The 18,142-nt window shown below is 47.7% G+C and overlaps 1 protein-coding gene across 1 annotated transcript in view; it reads right to left on the reverse strand.

Moving 5' to 3' along the window:
• Positions 1-6,665: 6,665 nt before the first annotated feature.
• Positions 6,666-18,142, reverse strand: part of LOC149339388 (uncharacterized) — a 33,401-nt gene continuing 21,924 nt past the window's right edge. Inside the window, exons 3-4 of the mRNA XM_089550919.1 lie at positions 12,986-13,137; positions 6,666-6,850 (exon numbers count right to left, since the gene is read on the reverse strand). Of these exons, the coding sequence (XP_089407045.1) occupies positions 6,666-6,850; positions 12,986-13,137 (337 nt within the window). The remainder of the gene's footprint in view (positions 6,851-12,985; positions 13,138-18,142) is intronic.

An 18,142-nucleotide genomic window follows, 5' to 3' on the forward strand; every position in this document is an offset into this window, starting at 1 on the left:
CTGTGACGGTGGCGGCATTGAAATGCAGGACGATGCAGAAGCGTACGCGGACACGACGAGACGCAGGCCTGACAAGAATGTATATGCAGCGCGTTCGAATACTCCGTGAGCGTGTATACATCTGCCTGCCAGAGGGGGAAACGGCATGAGCTGAGGGCCCAGCGGCCGGTCTTTTACATGCGTAAGTGTAGGACCGTAGCGCCATCCTTGGGGAGGGCGCGAAAGCAGTTTTCCGCCGAAAGTCCTTCTCGCCCTGTAGCTCCCCTCTTTCTCTAAGCGGCCTTCTCTCAAAGCCCCTAACAGATCACGTATGACAACGAAGTGTATCGTGGCATGTATGTGCTTTTTGCACTCATTAGAAATCGGAAATTATAATTCCGTGCATTATCAAATGCACAGCTCGAGTGATGTCTTGAAAATTGAGAAGACACTGGCAGCAGTTATTTTTTGTGATTCGTTTGGAGAGCAACCAGCGCTTGTATGCCGGTCCCGTAGGAGGGCTTAGAGTGTGTCTTTCAATCTCGTTAAATCTCGTACGGTGCCCGGATGTTCTCGTTTCAGTGCCCGGATGTTGGCTCTCGGTCTCGGCGTGACGTCACCACACTGCCGACAACGGGAGCTAAAAGCATTTCATGCTTAAAAAAAACAACCACATGCCCCTCCCTTCCTCTCTTAATTCCTCTACAAACGAATGACGGGTGTCCACCGAGATGTGTGAGACAGTCAGATACAATTTTCATTTTCTTCATTACGACCCCTCTTTCTCTTTCTTCTTTCACTCCGGTTTCCTCCATTCCTGTACGGTTCATTTCAGGTGTCCACCGAGATGACAGAGAATTACTGCGTCATTTCCTTTCCTTAAAAAGCGTTGCGTTCATAGGGCAAGGCATCGCGCCGAACGGGTGGTGGCGTTCCGTGGACTCCCTGGCAGCGCTACAACACGCTGTCGCGTTCCACTTCTAAAGGCGAAGCTTAAGCGTCGTTAATTAGCAATTAATCAGCAATTACTCATTAGTTAGAATTCTGGCAACACTTGGGAATTAGTACTCAATTATGTGTGACGTCATCCAGTGGTGACGTCACCAGTGCCACCGAGGCAGTGAAAGTGATGCGGAAAACGCTTTCGCCTCTACGCACTTGAGACAGTCAAAGTGAACCCTGAGATGCCGCCGCCGCTGCGATTGCCGCGCCGTGCTTCCGCAATTCTACTCGGGATGGCCATTGGTCAAACCACAGCCAATTTTTTTTTTTATGCGAAGCATACTACTTTAGCTACCACTTCAGCCCTTCACCGTGGTTATGCGCCTCCAAATCACGTGATACATGACGTCACACCACGTGACACGATTACGTCACGAAAGTGGAGAAACGGGGGGCCCACCTCGCGCCGTCGCTGTGGTTGTGCGCCTCCAAATCACGTGACACGATGATGCCACACCACGTGACTTGTTGACGTCACGGCAGTGGAGAAACGGGGGCCCACCTCGCGCCGTCGCTGTGGTTGTGCGCCTCCAAATTACGCGACACGATGATGCTTCGCATTCTCCAGGCTTAACCAAGTTAAGCCTCAGCCATTTTTTATATAGCGTTCTTCGCTAACATTCCCCGTCGACCGACTTGGTCGTTGTGCTTTGCGCCTACACGAGTATTCGTTCACCGTCACGTATAAGTCCGGCCGTCTACACCACAACGCGCGGACTGCTTTTCTCGTCACCTTTTGGATACGTCTGTTCAGTCGAGTGAAACAAACGTTGGGCCATGCCTCTTACGTCCCAAGCAGCACAGGAAATCGGCCCAATACTGCAAATGGATGGTTTCAGTCTGGTTCTTTGTAGGAGCAGTCTTTGCCGATATGTTTTCGATATTGGGCCGATTATCTGGGCTGCTTTGGATATTTCATCCTTTTTCGACACCACCGATGAGCAGCGCTCAACTCGCAAGAATGATGCGAGAAACTACAGGTGAATATCTGTTGTGCCTGTTTATTTAAAGGGTTTAGAAAAAATAATAGATTAACATATTTTTTGGACAAACTTTACTTGTTCTGCGATGGCCAGTTTGGATTTCGGAAAGGACGATGAATTGAATCTGCGCAATTATCTCTTCGATTGTGCCACAAAATATTGATAGAAAATTCTTTACACCACTTTTTTATTGACCACAGAAAAGCTTTCGGTTCACTTGAACATGACAGTTTAACATCTAAGCTTTCACGCTATGGCATTCGTGGTAAACCTCTTGAGTTACTTCGCTCATATTTAAATAATAGCACAAGGTGTTCACACTGGAAAAAAAATCTTCTCTGGTGTGCCACAAGGCGGCATCTTGGGCCCGTTACTTTTTATTGTGTATGTAAATGATATTGCCAGTATTGATGTGGGGGACAAATTTATCATCCTTGTGAATGGCGGTATTATTTTGATGTCAGGAAATGATGTAAACAATCTCATATCAAAGTGCATTTCTATGCTCGATAAATTAGTATTTTGCTCTAAATCAAATAGGCTTAAAATCAAACCTACAAAAACCAAAGCCATCCTTTTTGACGCTTTGGGACGTTAAACCCCATAAACCACTAACCATAAATTAAACATCATTTTGTGTGCCCCGTCAAGCTGTCAGGAAGAGCTTTTTGCCGGTAAACCCGCCAGAAACATCATTCCGGCCAATAAATGAAATTGAATTGAATTCAACTGAATGCTTCGCGACGACTATTTGCTCTCGGCCATCGCACTCTATATCGCCAGAGTGGACTCTCCAACGGGCCTCAGTTGCTGCGTGTGATGTCCGAACTAGAGCAATGCACGGGCCTCAATCTGAGGCCCAAGCCCGGCCCGGGCCCTAGACCTGAAGCCCGAGCCCGGCCCAGGCCCGCGGGTTCAAGCCCGGGCCCGGCCCAGACCCGCTAAGTTATCCCTCTAGCGAGCCCGGCCCGGCCCGTGAATCACGGTGTGAAGCCCAGCCCGGGCCCTACCTGTCCCGTTTCACAGTAATGCTTGAGGTATACTGCTCACTCTGAGCATGTAGACTGCTACTAGACCGATAAGAAACTGGCCGACAAATGGTCTGAAACCACAGTTTGGCTTGTAGAAAGTTGGTTCTTTTTAACCCAGAAGGAAGTGATTAAAAGTAGTGCTCGCCAGGCTCGTCTTTTGGAGAGTGATCTCGTATAGGTGCGCAAAGATAAACTCAGCAGTTGCGAGTCGTCTCTATCCTTTTTCCTGTGAACGTCTTTTTAGTGCACAGCCTTTCAAATACCAAATAAAAAGGGCTGCATACGTGCGTAATAGACTATTTTGCATTCCCCCATGATTTTAATCAGTTATACTTTGGCGCCCGCGAAGTATAAACATTAAAGCTGCCTAGCAAGCAGGGAGATGACGTTTATTTTTAGTGAACGCGATCTCACAGGTTGAACTCAAAGCCGAACTGGCCGAACTGGTCAGCAGAAACGAAAAGCTAAAAGGCTTGAGCATTTCACGGTGTGTGTGTTTGAAGACTAAAAGCGTCCTAACCTAATATGTTCTTTCCGAATGCATTTCTAATAGTGTATAGGTATGTTTTGGGATAACGAACGATCAATGGCCAATTAAGAGCGATTCAATTTTTTTCTTACTGGTGGAGCAGAAGATAACGCGCCTACCACGTGATAACTTACAGGGCAAAACACTTGTCATGACGACCAGGCTGAAGAAGCGAGGAGCGATAGGTGTGGTTATGAGATGAGATTTACAAACTCTCGCGAGATTTTGTGGCTATTTCATTTACGAGACGTTCCGGTAAGTTGATCATAAAGAAAACAAAATGCCCTTTAGTTTGTGAATTTGCTCACACGAGGAAAATGTAGCTATAAAATAAAAGTTGTTTTGGGGGCTTAAGGGCCCAAGGGGAGTCAGGCTGTGGGAGACACCGAAGCAGAGGGCTCCGGATCATTTCGACCACCTAGGTTTCTTCAACGCGCAATGATACTACAAAGTACATGGCTGTCATGCTTGTCGCCTAAATAGAAATGCGGCTGCCAAGGCTAGGAGCAAACCCTGGTTCCCCGGCTCAGTAATCAAGCGCCTTGCAACCACTAAGTCATCGCGGCGTGGAAATAAGGAAATAAATAAGTCAATGAATAAAGCGTAGTTTCTTTTCTCAGCGCGTACCAGAGCTCATCCGTGTCGCTGCTTCAATGCCGCAGTTGTGTACTTCACTCTGCAATAGTGAATCAATAGTCGTACACCAGCCGTTTTTTTACGGTCTCAAGCCTGGCTCGGGTCCTCAGCTTTAAGCCCGAGCCCGGCACGGGCCCCCGGGCCCGGCCCAGGCCCGGCAAAACAAATCATGTCCCGGCCCGGCCCGGGCTTTTGGGCCGGCCCGAGCCCGTGCACTGCACTAGTCCGAACGGCTTCGTTCGGCCCTCCTGAAAGAACTCTATGACCTTCCCATCGCTGATGATGTAGGTCTGTCGTGAAGGCGCAGTCGTTTGCGTCGTCGTTTCTTTTTGGCCTGGTTTGTACCGCACTGTGCGCCTCTAGCGTTGCTTCCTGCGACCTGTGCAAGCGTATAGAAAAAGCCACTGTTATGTCTGAGAAGGCGCCGGCGAGTCTTCATCTACGCCAAGGGCACCTCGGAGAGCTTTAGAAGCGGATCTCAACCCTACACGCACGCCTCGACGAAGGCTGCCCGTCGCATATATCCTTACATGGAGCACTGGTTAGCGTCACGTCAGGTAATCCGAACGCGGCGAACGCGACAGGAGACGACGAAGCGGCAGCCAGTCGACGGTGCCTTGAAACGGAGATCTACACAGGTGCGGCGTCGTCAACGGCTCAGGCGGAGTGACGAAAGCATCGCCGGCTTCGCAATGGGTTCGGCTTACCGTTGCCTTCCGGTGGGAATAAACAAAAAAGCCGTTGACGAGGCCTATACAAGGCGCACGCCAGACGACCGGACGCGCCGGCAGTACGATCTCCTTACAGTTCCGCAGGGTATGAAACCGCGGTTGCTGTGGAATGCCAGTGGCGTGCGTGTCGCAGTGGCATACGTGCAGGAATTTGAGAGGCGGGTCTCTGTGGTGCCGTGTGCAAAAATGGCAGATTGTGCTCTTTGACTGGCCCGTGCCCAAGGACACTGGATAACGTAGCTAAGCACATTCCTTACCAAGCCTGTTCAAATCATGCAGTTTAAACGATGGCGCGTTCTGTGCGATCAGGGCCTCTACTCGACAAGTAACGGCATTAAGTACGTTGAAAAGAGGTGTATTTCAGTTTGTAATTCGCTTTTTTCGTCAGCCGTAGGAGGGAGTATTTTTGGACTTCTCATGAAACATGTCAACCCGCAGCGATCGCGAGGAGCATGGCGTCCAAAGGTAGCGTCCTCGTGCCGTACCGACCCTGCTCAGCAACGACGGTGTTCTCGCGAATTCTTAGCATCGAAACTTGAATCTGTAGGTGAGAACGAAAGCTTTGTGCGAAAGGATGACGTCCATTCCTTTGATTTTAGTTCGGCAGAGACGACTGCCCCGCTCAGCCAAAACTATCGACATGTGCCCGTCTGTAATCTTAGTTTTCGCCATTGCCGAAGAGAGACACTGCTTTCCGAGCCTCCCCGAAGGAACCCGGCATGTTCTGAACTATTCCGTGCCACCAGCGGTGAAGGGTATCGAATTTTCTCCAAGACAGCCCGCTGTCGAACTCGGCAAGGACCTGCAGAGTAGCCCAAATGGCTTGGCGCGAGCAATTTATTTTTTTTTTTTACTCGTTGGGAAGGTCAGCGTGAATAGTTCTGTTACTTTGAGCAGGATTTCTGAAAGAGTGACGCATAAAACGTATATTCTAGAATTTTTAATTTCTGACTGAATATATTTAATATTTTTGTGAATTTTTGTGAGAGGCTCTCAAATTTTGCCATTAAAAGATGTTCCCCACTTAAACAATACATGTTCTGTTTTTTTTATGCCACTAAAAAAGAGAGCTCTGTTATTTACATTTTGATGTGCTGCGATAAAGAAATTTTTGAAAACGAATGAGTGAATACTTTTTTACTCACACCACCCTGAAATTGTGTGCTTTCCCGCTGTATGGAAAGAATTAAAATCCAGGGTTTTAGCATCGCAGGATGGGGACATTCTAATGATACCTCAAACAACATGTAAATATGGAAATAAATCCATCCTAGTTCTGCTCCAAAAGCTTCCCACCCCCGTGGTTCCCCCACTCCTCGCTGGCCTTCGTTACACTCGATTCCGGCCCTTCAGTTGGCGTCACGGCAATATGTATGTTTCCTGCTGGTCTCATCAACCTATCGACACTCCTTTAGAACTCTTTTATTGCTTTCGTATCGACCTCCTGGGCTTTTTCACGATGTCCTGCTGAGTACATGCGTTGTCCCGACCACTGATTATATGACTCTGCATGCCCGCATTGCATGCGGAATGTGCGGGGTTCGACCCCTGAGCCGCCGGGTACCCACCGGTGTTCAGTGGGTACAAGCTTCGAAGCACCACTTACACGAAGCTCCTACTCGTCATTTTTTATTTCACTTCTCTTGTCGTAGCGCTGACAGGCAGCTGATTTTGTCGTGCCGCCGACAAAGCTTCCTGCTCGCATCGACATATATATATATATAGTATCTGAGCAGCCCGGGGGCGTTACTATGGAACCGCCGACAATATTTCGCTATGGTAAAGCGGCGGTGACCCTGTGGGCGGGTGTGGTGGCGTTGGGACAGCCCAGTTCGTGGTCTGTGATCCAGTTCAGGTGGTGGCCCCGGAGCGTCTCCGGCGTGAAGCAGCGGTTGTGGCGCCAGTTCTTGATGTGGCCGCGGAGGAATCGCAGCTTGCAGTCACAGTGTAGAGGGTTGCCTGCGAGGGGAGAGAGAGAGACAGCAAATGACTCTACTTACAAGTGACAGATTAAGCACTCAGAAGATACTGGGGCATGGAACACCAGGGGGTGCTGGTTGGGTTTTGAGAAAACGAAATGGCGCAGGAACTGTCTCACCTCTAGGCGGACACCTCAACCACGCCGTGAGGAAAGGGAGGAAGGTGTGGGTGAACGAAGAAAGAGAAAGAGCTGCCGTAGGGGAGGAAATGGGAAGGAAAATTGGTTTTCGAGGAAATGAAAGGGCGCAGTATCTGTCTCACATCTCGGCGGACACCTGAACCACGCCGTAAGGGAAGAGATAAAGGAGGGAGTGAGAGAAGAAATGGCGAAAGAGGTGCCGCAGTGGAGGACTGTGAAATAATTTCGACCACCTTGGGATATTTAACGTGCAATGACAGCGAACAGCACACGGGTGCCTTTTATTGCGAAAGCAATACTACACTCATGAACGGCCTTTCGCGTAGCGGCGGCCGGTAGCCACGTTTGACCTTTAGAATTACCTCTGACATCATACCAGGGTGGGAGATGGGCTACCAAGTCGAGTCGTCGCGCAGCGGCGGCCGGTAGCCACGCGTGACCTGTAGACGCGGCGCACTGCGTTCCTTCTGTTGGAGGCGCTGCGCTTTTGCTTTCGCAACCTATCAGGCTCAACCAAAGCTAAGCCCCCGCCAATTTGATTTGCTAGGCAGAGCAATGGCATGAAAATTGCGAGAGAGGGGTGTGGATGGGGAGGAGGATGTATCTGGGCCCCTGCATACGCACTCCCACCCTTTGGCTATATGATGACACGTCTGCCTGCCATGCCTGCCAAAGAGCTAAATGAGCTTACCGCTGCACCTTACAGGCATATAAGGGGCCCTCAAACTACAGGTAATCACTCTTCGAGGTGGCGCAGTGGCTAAGGCGTTACGCGACTGCGTTGGGCAGGTGCACGGGCTAGTAACCCGGCCTCGGAGACTGCACCCAGGTTGGAGAAATGGGTGCGAAAACGCCCGTGTACTATACGGGTACACGTACAAAGGGAAAGCTTCCGTAGGTCTCCACTACGGAAATAGATTTCGTAACAAAACAATAAAATAACATCAGTAGAAACAATAAAAATGTAACTAAGAAAATATAACTAATTAAAATAGAAACTAATAACACTGTAACCATAAAATAAAATATGTAATTTAAAATAAAAATTAATAATGCTGCAACTGTGAAATAAAATATATAATGTAATTAATAGCTTTAGCAAAGTGTAAAGTATACTGTGTGTCGCTTACCGCGGCCGCTAGTGCGCATGCGCAGATCTGCGCGTGCGCATTGGCGGCTGGCGGCCGCGGTAAGCTGAAGGTGGAGGGTGGGTGGGGGTGGAAGCTCGTAGGTGTTATATAAATTTTTTCTTTGATGCCACAACTACGACCGGCCGCAGGGTCTTAGAAGATTTAAACATTAGCTTTCCGCAGCAAGTGGCTGGGAAACAAGATATACCTAAAGAGTGGAAGAGCAAATTCCTTACGCTTCCGCTTCCCAAAAACATGCACCCGGAGCACCATCATGCTAGACGAGTGGCGAGGAGCAAGAAGATGAACGAGTGCTATTCAACAAAAGAAGGAGCCTTCTTCGTGGACGCTGCGGGTCCTGTACAAGGAATATCAACAATCTCAGTGGTGCACCAAATGCAAGTCGTGGACGGGCTTTCAGTTCGTAATGGTGATACACAGGCTATGGAGGAAGTAGCGATAGCCCTAGCCGCAACGCACTCCGAATCTAAATACATAGTTACAGATTCCCAGGCGGCTTATAGAAACTATATGCGTGGCAGAATCACGCCGCTAGCCTGCAAAATTCTTAATCAATGTAGGGCTTCAGCTGAACGGAAGGAATTAATATGGGTACCAGGTCACCAGGGAGTTGAAGGCAACGAGCGCGCACACGCTTCGGCCCGAGCTTTTCTTCCCCGGCATCCTTCTACGTCCTCCCTTCCTGATTCTGGCTCCCCCTCTCCGCTAACGACATATTCAAAAATATTGCAACATTTGCGCCTTGAAAGGCAGACACTCCCGAGGCCCGCTAAGGGTCTCAGTAAATCAGAGGAATGTCACCTTCGCAGGCTACAAACTATGTCTTTCAATAACCCAGCTACGCTTCACGCCATTGAGCCCGAGTCCTTTTCGGCACAGTGCAAATTTTGTGGCCAGAAGGCAAACTTGTACCACATGGTATGGGCTTGTCAGAAAAATGACAGCATTGAGATCATAAATCAGCCAACGCGGGAGGGCTGGGAGGCGGCCCTGTCCAGCTCGGACCTCGAGGAACAACGAGCCCTCGTCGCCAGAGCACGGGCAGCGGCTTTCACCAACGGCGTCCCGGACTAGGGACCCGATCAGCCTTCCCTTCAACAAAGGCTTTAATAAACGTTTTCATCATCATCATCATCATCATCTTTGATGCCACAGTAAATAAATTGTAAATTGTTTTTTTGAGGAAAGGAAATGGCGCAATATCTGTCTCACATATATCGGCGGACACCTGAACCGCGCCGTAAGGGAAGGGAGGAAGGTAGGAGTGAAAGAAGAAAGAGAGAAAGAGGTGCCGTAGTGGAGGTCTCCGGAATAATTTCGACCACCTGGGGATCTTTAACGTGCACTGACATCGCACAGCACACGGGCGCCTCTTGCGTTTCGCCTCCATCGAAACGCGGCCGCCGCGGTCGGGTTCGTGGAGCACCTGTTTCAGCGTGTCGCGGCGTCGCCGTCGCCGTCGCCGTTGTCCGTTGTAACCAGCAGTGGACACCCTAGATGAGCTTTAAGCTGCGAAAGCAATGGAACGGGAGCTTGGAAAGCAAAGGAAAGGCGCATAACTGCCCTCTTGGAACAGTGGACATGTCAGTCGTGCTTTACGTGGCGGTAGTGACAGATGTGTGCTATATATACATGCGTTGGCATAGACAACGTTGTGCCATTTTATGGAAAGAAAGTGCGCGTAACTGGCTCCCTGGGTCAGTGGACGCCTGAATCGCGCTTACAGGTGCGTGGGGTGATGAGAGAGAGAGATGTGAGCTGCAGGCATTGACAACGTTGTGCCAGAACGCGGCGCTGAAGCCATAGGCTGTCGGCGTTCATTGTGTTCATCGGCGTTGGCGTTGACATTTTACACTCCGATCATTTTAAGGTTTAAGGAAAGGAATTGCGCATAACTGGCTCCCTGGGTCGGCGGACGCACTAGTGATGTGGGCTGCATGCGTTAGCGCTACAACGGTGAGCGAACTCTCGCGATCAACCATTAACTGCCATCTGCCAGGGTGGCAGGGTGGGCGGGTGCTTTACGTATTAAGACAAACAGGAATTTGTTACCACTCACGCAGGAGAACATCCCGTTCCTCTCGCTCGTAACGCCTCCCACGGCTGTGACAACCTCGCGAAATACTTGCTCAGACCTCCCTCGTCTTTGAGAACCAGGCATTGATGCAGGAAGTCGAGCATTTTTTTCGTTTTGCCTCCATCGAAACGCAGCCGCGAAGGCTGAGTTCTAACCTAGTACTCCATCTCAGGTCTTCAAAACGGCCCGACAACAGCCGGATACTTCAGATGGAAGGAGAGAGAGAATCTATCTACAAGAAAGACAGGATGGTGGGCTTGTGCTGTGATCACCTGACCTGATGCTCTAAACCAGAAGGGAGGAGAATATTTGAAAAAAAAAAAGGAAAGGTGCAATAACTGTCTAACTCGAAATGGGCACCTCAACCGCGCTGTGGGTGAAGTGAGCTGGGGATGGGAGTTATCCGAGTCCGCTGTGGAAGTTGATGCGTTCCAGACCACTCGATCAGTCCGTATCGAACGATACCGTGTGGGAAGTGTTCATACGCTCACCTGTGAAGCTTAGCGAGGAATGGATTTACTGCGCATCAAGTATTTCCCTATAACAAAGAGAAATAGCAACTTCTGCTTTGGGCGAGATTTACACCCGTAGAGGATTAGAACTTCTACCAAACACGAGAATCAAATCCTGCAGCTCCTGGCGCTTTCGGTTCTGCTCGCATGACGTCCAAGCACTCCAGATGCGCTTCAATAAGTACTAGCAGAAGCCTCAGATTTTATTGCGAAAGCAATACTAGTTGCACTTTCAGCCCGTCGCGTAGCGAGGTCGGTAGCTACCATATTAACATATTGAATTGGATTGGATTGGAATGAATTTGATTGGATTGGATTGTATAACCGATGCATCACCACAAGTGTAACCACAAGCACCACCACCAGCTACACAACCAGCTGAACCATGTCGTAGCGACGGATATTGCTTTCGCAATTACCGGGCTTAACCAAGCTAAGCCACAGCTATTTTTTTAATCGAATAACAGTATTAAATCAAGTGCTGCCGGATTCCTGTTAACACTTACCGAAATGTCAGGGCTAAGAGATTTGGGTAATTTACAGTCATTTTGTTATCCTAGCGCATCCTCGAAGTGTGCAGGAGCCCAATGACTGCTGTTTCGGCTGCCTACTAAAGACGGAATAACAAAAAGGCAATTATTCTGAAGGCTTTGTGCTTAACATCGTCAGGGCTAGTCGGCCAAGGGCAATGTCAGCTGGTTGTAACGCTTCCGCGCTAAAAATCGAAGGGGGGCACTTTGTTCACCTAAAGTGCGGTGAGGCGAAAGCCTTAAGCGCGATGTTGCTGCTTGTGTCACTGATGTGTGGCTAAAATGTTAAGCTTCGCCTCTAAGAGTGGAACGCGACAGCGTCTTGCAACGCTGTCAGGGAGTCCACAGAACGCCATCGCCCGTTCGGTTCTACGCCTTGCTCGTCGGCAAATTGGTTTTTGAGGAAAGGAAATGTATCTCTCATATCTCGGTGGACACCTAACTTCGCCGTAACGGGAAGGGAGGAAGATGGGAGTGAACGAAAACACCGCATTCACTAGACGCGCCTTTGTTCATTCCAAACCATCGAGCTGGTATGGCGGAGTGGTAGCATGCTCGTCTCGCAGTCCAGAGACCGGGGTTTTTCTGGACGGCCTGACTAGTAAGGTTAATTAGGCTAATTGGGTAATTAAGCAATTAACTAAGCTCAGTCCCACTTACTTGGAGCATCACTATACGATCCCTTTAATTGGTTGCATGGTTACTAGCCAAAGTACAATTGGCCCCGTTTGAAATTCGCGCACTGTGACGTCACGACCGTTTCGACCAATTGAAAAGCGTGACATTTCTGTCGACGTCTCCTGCTTACAACGATGAGACATTAACCTTAAAAGATCTCTGAAGGTGAGTACAGGGGTTCTACTTTCCATACAGAGATTTAGAGCTTGAATTGCTGGCATAATAGCTTTAACATACGACTAAGAAGCAAACCGTGCAGCAGCCTGGCTACTTTTGGCAAAGGCTGTTCGTATTTACAGAAGTCAAGCAAAGTTTAGCTTTCAATTGTGGTTAATAAATGCTAACATGTTTTAGAGAACATTTTGAACAGTGGTCCCGCTGATGATCAACCTGGCACTCAAGTGTACTCTAGGAAGCTGCTATTACTCATGGCAATTTGCCCCTGAAAACTTACTCGTAGCAGGCATCGCGCAGCACTTTTATTTTACTTATTTTACAGCGAAGGCAATGAACGCTGCCCCGGGGTAGGCAATCCAAAATTAGCTCGGGGAGGTCAACACCTCGAGCTTTTTCATTGTCCCTCGCTCAGTTCACGATCATTTTACAGCGACAGTTGCGCGGTGATGTCCATACCTCTTGCTGCCTTGCGCGTAACTGCGATAACGCAAACTTTCCATTACTTTTTTTAATAGAGATATTTAGCATAGCGCAATCCGCGTTCCGATATCGTGATCCGCCTACGCGGCTACCCAGCTCCGCATGAGCAATGCCACCTTCGGGGCCGTCTGCGCATGCGCGGTAGTTTCCCACGGATGCGGATCACGGTAGCCGAACGCCAATCACGCTATCTTAAATCTCTCTAATATTTAAGCTACGGACCACAGCATACAACTTGTAATATATTTCCTTAATGCAGTATTACACAGCTACAGGGATGTCGTCTGTACTGTAGTGTTTTATAATATAGCGCCAAAGTAAAATTGCAGCGATCAAAATGATTTTTAAAAAAATCTTTGCTGATGCGTACCTGCAATTATTAGGTCGTACAGTGGCTGCTTGAAGATTGGAGCGATGCTCTCTTCATCGAGAGTACGGATCAAGTTGTCACCCAAGTCGATGGCGATTACCTTGGGCATGTCTTCGAAAAGATCTTTCGGAACGCTGATCAGACTGTTGTTGCTGAAAAAAAAGGTTAATACAGTCATTCACGGCTCCTGAAACTGCACCGCGAATCACCACTCTTTTCATCTAAATACATAGTTACAGATTCCCAGGCGGCTTATAGAAACTATATGCGTGGCAGAATCACGCGGCTAGCCTGCAAAATTCTTAGTCAATGTAGGACTTCAGCTGAACGGAAGGAATAAATATGGGTACCAGGTCACCAGGGAGTTGAAGGAAACGAGCTCGCACATGCTGCGGCCCGAGCTTTTCTTCCCCGGCATCCTTCTACGTCCTCCCTTCCTGATTTAGGCTCCCCCTCTCCGCTAACGACATATTCAGGAATATTGCAACATTTGCGCCTTGAAAGGCAGACACTCCCGAGGCCCGCTAAGGGTCTCAGTAAATCAGAGGAATGTCACCTTCGCAGGCTACAAACTAAGTCATTCAATAACCCAGCTGCGCTTCACGCCATTGAGTCCGAGTCCTTTTCGGCACAGTGCAAATTTTGTGGCCAGAAGGCAAACTTGTACCACATGGTATGGGCTTGTGAGAACAATTACAGCATTGACATCATAAATCAGCCAACGCGGGAGGGCTGGGAGGCGGCCCTGTCCAGCTCGGACCTCGAGGAACTACGAGCCCTCGTCGCTAGAGCACGGGCAGCGGCTTTCAGCAACGGCGTCCCGGACGCGTATTGCCAAAACATAGCCTGTACACGCATTCGAGCAGACGACGCCCAGGAGTGCTATCACGTGACCCCACGCAACTTCCGCCGTCATAAAAAAAATGGCGCCTTGCGTATGCGTGCGGTAGGGACCCTACGTGCGGGTTGCAGTTTCACGCGAGCGGTTTTACGCAGTTTTATGCAAGCCGCCTCGTTGGATCGTCGATACTTGGCTCCGAATGCTTAAAGTGCGTAGATTCCAAGGAGCTATGCAAGCCGCGCCGTGCCGCTGTTCTACGCTGGAAAACGCATCGTCGGTCTCGCAGCCTGCCCCTCGGGCCCTGTATCGTCGGACTCGCAGCCTGCCCCTCTGCCCGTGTGTAATTTTCTATCGATGCTCGCCGTTCGTGACAGCGTTGGTTCGCGATATATAGCTCTTGCGGAAGCTGGCCTTAACGCAAAAGTGGTTTCGGCAGTCGGTTGTGTGAAGTCGCGTCTGCAGAAGTTTTGCTCACTAAACTAACTCACTTTTCACCAGCGCACTTGCGCTCGCGGTGCTCTTTCGAGCAACAACGGTGTGCGCGTTTTGTCCCCAAGGCTAGACTTCTCAGAACTTGCGTCAAACTTGTTTTGACGAGTGTGGCCCAATGAAAGTGCACTTACTGTAGCCGTTTTTCCGGACTGGTGGTAACGGTGTTCTTGGTGCGATAGCATAAATTTGGATTGCCAAACCGCTATTTCTCAAAGTGAGGGGTAATAAGAACACTGTGCCGAGTGGGCAGTCGGGGATGCCGGCCCGACGCTAGGCACAACCTTTAAGCTGAGAAGATGCTAGTTTATCTTTTGTGTATTTCGTAAATCCATAGGCATGTGATCGGTGTGCTGGTCAGGCGCCATGATAAATTATCCATGCTTGCAGAAAGGCAGTTTTTCATGTATGCTTTCAGTTGTTCTAATGATTGCCTGCATATCCATCACAGACTATTGTAGTTCACTTCTCATCTAACAGGTAGACCTTCATTAGTGCCAAATCATTATGGTGTACAGCCTGCCTCACCCTTGTGTAGAGCGCTCAGCCGGCACACTTCTCTGCAAATAAAGTGACACCTCGTCGTACCTGCTAGATTATAGAGGAAATGATTCCATGTCAGTTGAGCCTCGCAGACCCACAAGCAATGTGGGCACTACAGCTTTGGCCAGGTATCATGGGTTGCTGTCTAGTATGAATTTTTATTGCCTGCTGGCCACTGGTTTAGTGCTCGACATGAGGGTGATGCAGACTGTACATTACTTACTTTACGAGTTATTTCTGTTGACATGAGAGGAAAATTTAGCACGTTTCAGAGTAAGTCATATTTAAAACGTTTTTTTAAGCTGATTACGTGCTAATGACAGTAACCTGGGATGCGTAATATTGGAAAATACCAAAATAAATATTTTCCCATCAAAAACATTTTTCCTTCAAGTGTGGCGTCATACCTTAAGAAGGAACAAAGATGCATACTTTATTGTGCAGGCATATATTTTTAGTATGCTTACATGGGATGGTGCATTTCAGATTGAGCAAAAAATGTGCTGGCTTCCAACAATGAGGTGCTTTCATAATAAGCTGATAACTTCCTACTTGTGCTTCTTAGAATGGCCATGACCAAACTCAGGTCCAAACTATTTTGCAGCAGTTTCAAAAGATCGTTTCTTCATTGGTTCCTTAAATTTCACTATGTGTGGAATAAATGCTCAGTTGTTGAAGTCTTATGTTCCTTGTATCACCTCTCTTGTGTCAAGCTTCTAAGCGCAAGTGAAAAGGAGATGTCCATCCGTTCTCTGCACCGCCCCAAGCCCCTCCTTCCTGCTGGTCGGCATGGCTGGCCTTGGCGGCCAAGTTGCCCAGTTGGCTCTTAGAGCACGTATAAGGCCTTGATTTAACCTGTTTAAGTATTTCTCTCTCTCTCTTATCTCCTGCACACAATACAGCATTGGTGTAGGAGAGGCCACCTTTTTGTACTTGATCTCAGTCTACCCATTCTTGCTTTAGAAAACTAAAATACTAATCACGTAGGGAGACACGTACCTCTTAAATCTTAATCACTGCAGCATTTCAGTACGTGTTAAGAGCAATAGAATGAAAAGAATGAGGTACGCAAATCTGTGGGGTACTGAATGTTAATGTAATGTTCCAACTTCTGCTTTCTTCTCCCCTGGTGTTAGTTTCATTATTTGTGTGCTCATAACCTTGCCAGTTGTTAGTGTAATTAACTGATTTTGTTTACGTTATCAGCTTTTGAAAGCCTATATGCAATAATATATGATAAAAAGATGTCTGTAGCACAACTCTTCATATCAAAACGTGCATTTTCTTCCATTAGCTCAGTTGTACATTGTCAGCAACAGCCCTTTCTTTTAGAGACACAGTTTAGATTTACAGCATCACGCTAAGCACCAGATTAATTGCACCTTTTTCAATCTTCTATCCATTTGCTGCGCTGAGTCCTTTGAATATGGCCAGAACCGTAAATATTTCTGAATTTTCATTGCAGTTACAGCACTATGTCTTCACAAATTGCTTTCTTTTAAATACACAGCTGAAGTCTCAAAGGAGTATTGCGTACTACCTTGGCCTTCCTATCCATAAAATTGATGCACGCGAGAAAATGCCCTCAGTGTATAAGCAAGCCTAGGTCAGTGCTGTTGACATTAACCGCAAAACCTCGTTGATACATTCATGGTTTATACGGTTTCTGGGTTCGTACACAGGTTACCTGTGTATGTTATGTTTTGCGTGTTGTGCTTCTCCGCGCTGCCACGTGTAAAGGGGGTCGAGGGCCTCTCAAGCTGCACTGTCGCAGCTTTTACCTTGGCCTCCTCCATTTTGTAAAAATGGACATCAATAAAAGAAAGGAAGAAAATCGCAGACATTAAAATGTCCCATTGAGTTACACTATTTTTCTTAAACACATTATTATTATTATTATTTACAAATGTATACATTCCAGGAAAACTCGATTTCCTGGCTACTACGTTTAGAATTTCGACAATTTGTGGTCGTATAATTCGTATATTGACCAACCGCACATGTGCAAACATTTTTTTTTGCGGAGTGGTGACGTCTTTGCAGTGCCTACTTGCTATGAGGCGAAGCACCACCATCAAAAACAAAACAAAAAAATAAAAACGACGCATTAGCATTCGCGATGGCCTTTCCTGCGAGTGCGTGATGTGAAGAGCAGAAGCGCTGAAGTTTCATCGCGGTGCATAAGGGCAAGGAGAAGTTTTTTCCGGGTCTGGGAAACGCAGCTTAAAAAGCAAAAACACTTCGACAATCGGGTGGCTTCCCCACGGTACTTAGGTGCAAACGGGAGAAGCATACAACAATGACACGGAACAGATTTTGGTTACTTTCGTCATTGCCGACGACGGAGCTGATGTGTTGAGAATTTCCTTCTGTGTTAAAGACAGCACGAACGCGGACTGAACTCAGCGAGCACTGGAATAGGGTCTGTTCAGCTCTTGTGCCAAGAAATGGCAATCGACATTTTTATAAACTGAAATTGTCAGTACATGTTTTTTACCTTATTCAACAGGTATATATCTCAGAATTAGGCGGTTTGGATCATGCGTTTTCCCGGATAATAGAGTTTTCCCCGTAATTAGAAAAAAAAAACGCATCAACGAGGTTTTACTACATTGCTCTTAGTAACGTTATCTGAAATGATAAGGGGCACTGGGTTGCTCATGACTGTGCTTGGCCTGTAATGGATGTGTGATCATCTCCAGCTGGATTAAACCCACTCTCCCAGTGTTCTCCAGTTACCCCTGTCTTGTGTGAATTTCCTTATATCATGGCTGTAGCTAACCTCTGCTGGCTGTTACTATATTCTCCCTTTCTTGATATACATTCTGTGGCTCAAACTGGAAGCTGGTTATCTGTTGTACACATTGCATGATGTGCCCTACTCCACTTCTTTTCCTTAAGTTTAATATATGACCACTGATCTAGGTTTCTTTTTCCCTACCTGTTAAAATTACATTTATTGATCTTTTTCCCACCACTTGTCCCAGTATTCACAGTTTCAATTCCAGATACTTTGTTTATTTTGAAGTCTGCACTTCTTAAGTGAGCTCTGACAGAATGGTATTTTCTGATATTAACAAGCTACTGTTCATCATGTCGGAATATCTACCAGATATGCTTTAGCTTATTCTTATTTATTATCTAATCCTTCATTATTCGTGTCCCCAATGAATACTTGGCCATGTAATTGCACACAAGGGCTGCTTCGAGTGTTTTCCCACTTTTGAGGAAATTATTTACCAGCCACTACCTTACCTTTAGTACAGTTACTTTATACATGTTGT

Source organism: Amblyomma mixtum, chromosome 6, assembly GCF_055824585.1.
Source record: "Amblyomma mixtum isolate Tamu chromosome 6, ASM5582458v1, whole genome shotgun sequence".
Taxonomy (NCBI): domain Eukaryota; kingdom Metazoa; phylum Arthropoda; class Arachnida; order Ixodida; family Ixodidae; genus Amblyomma; species Amblyomma mixtum.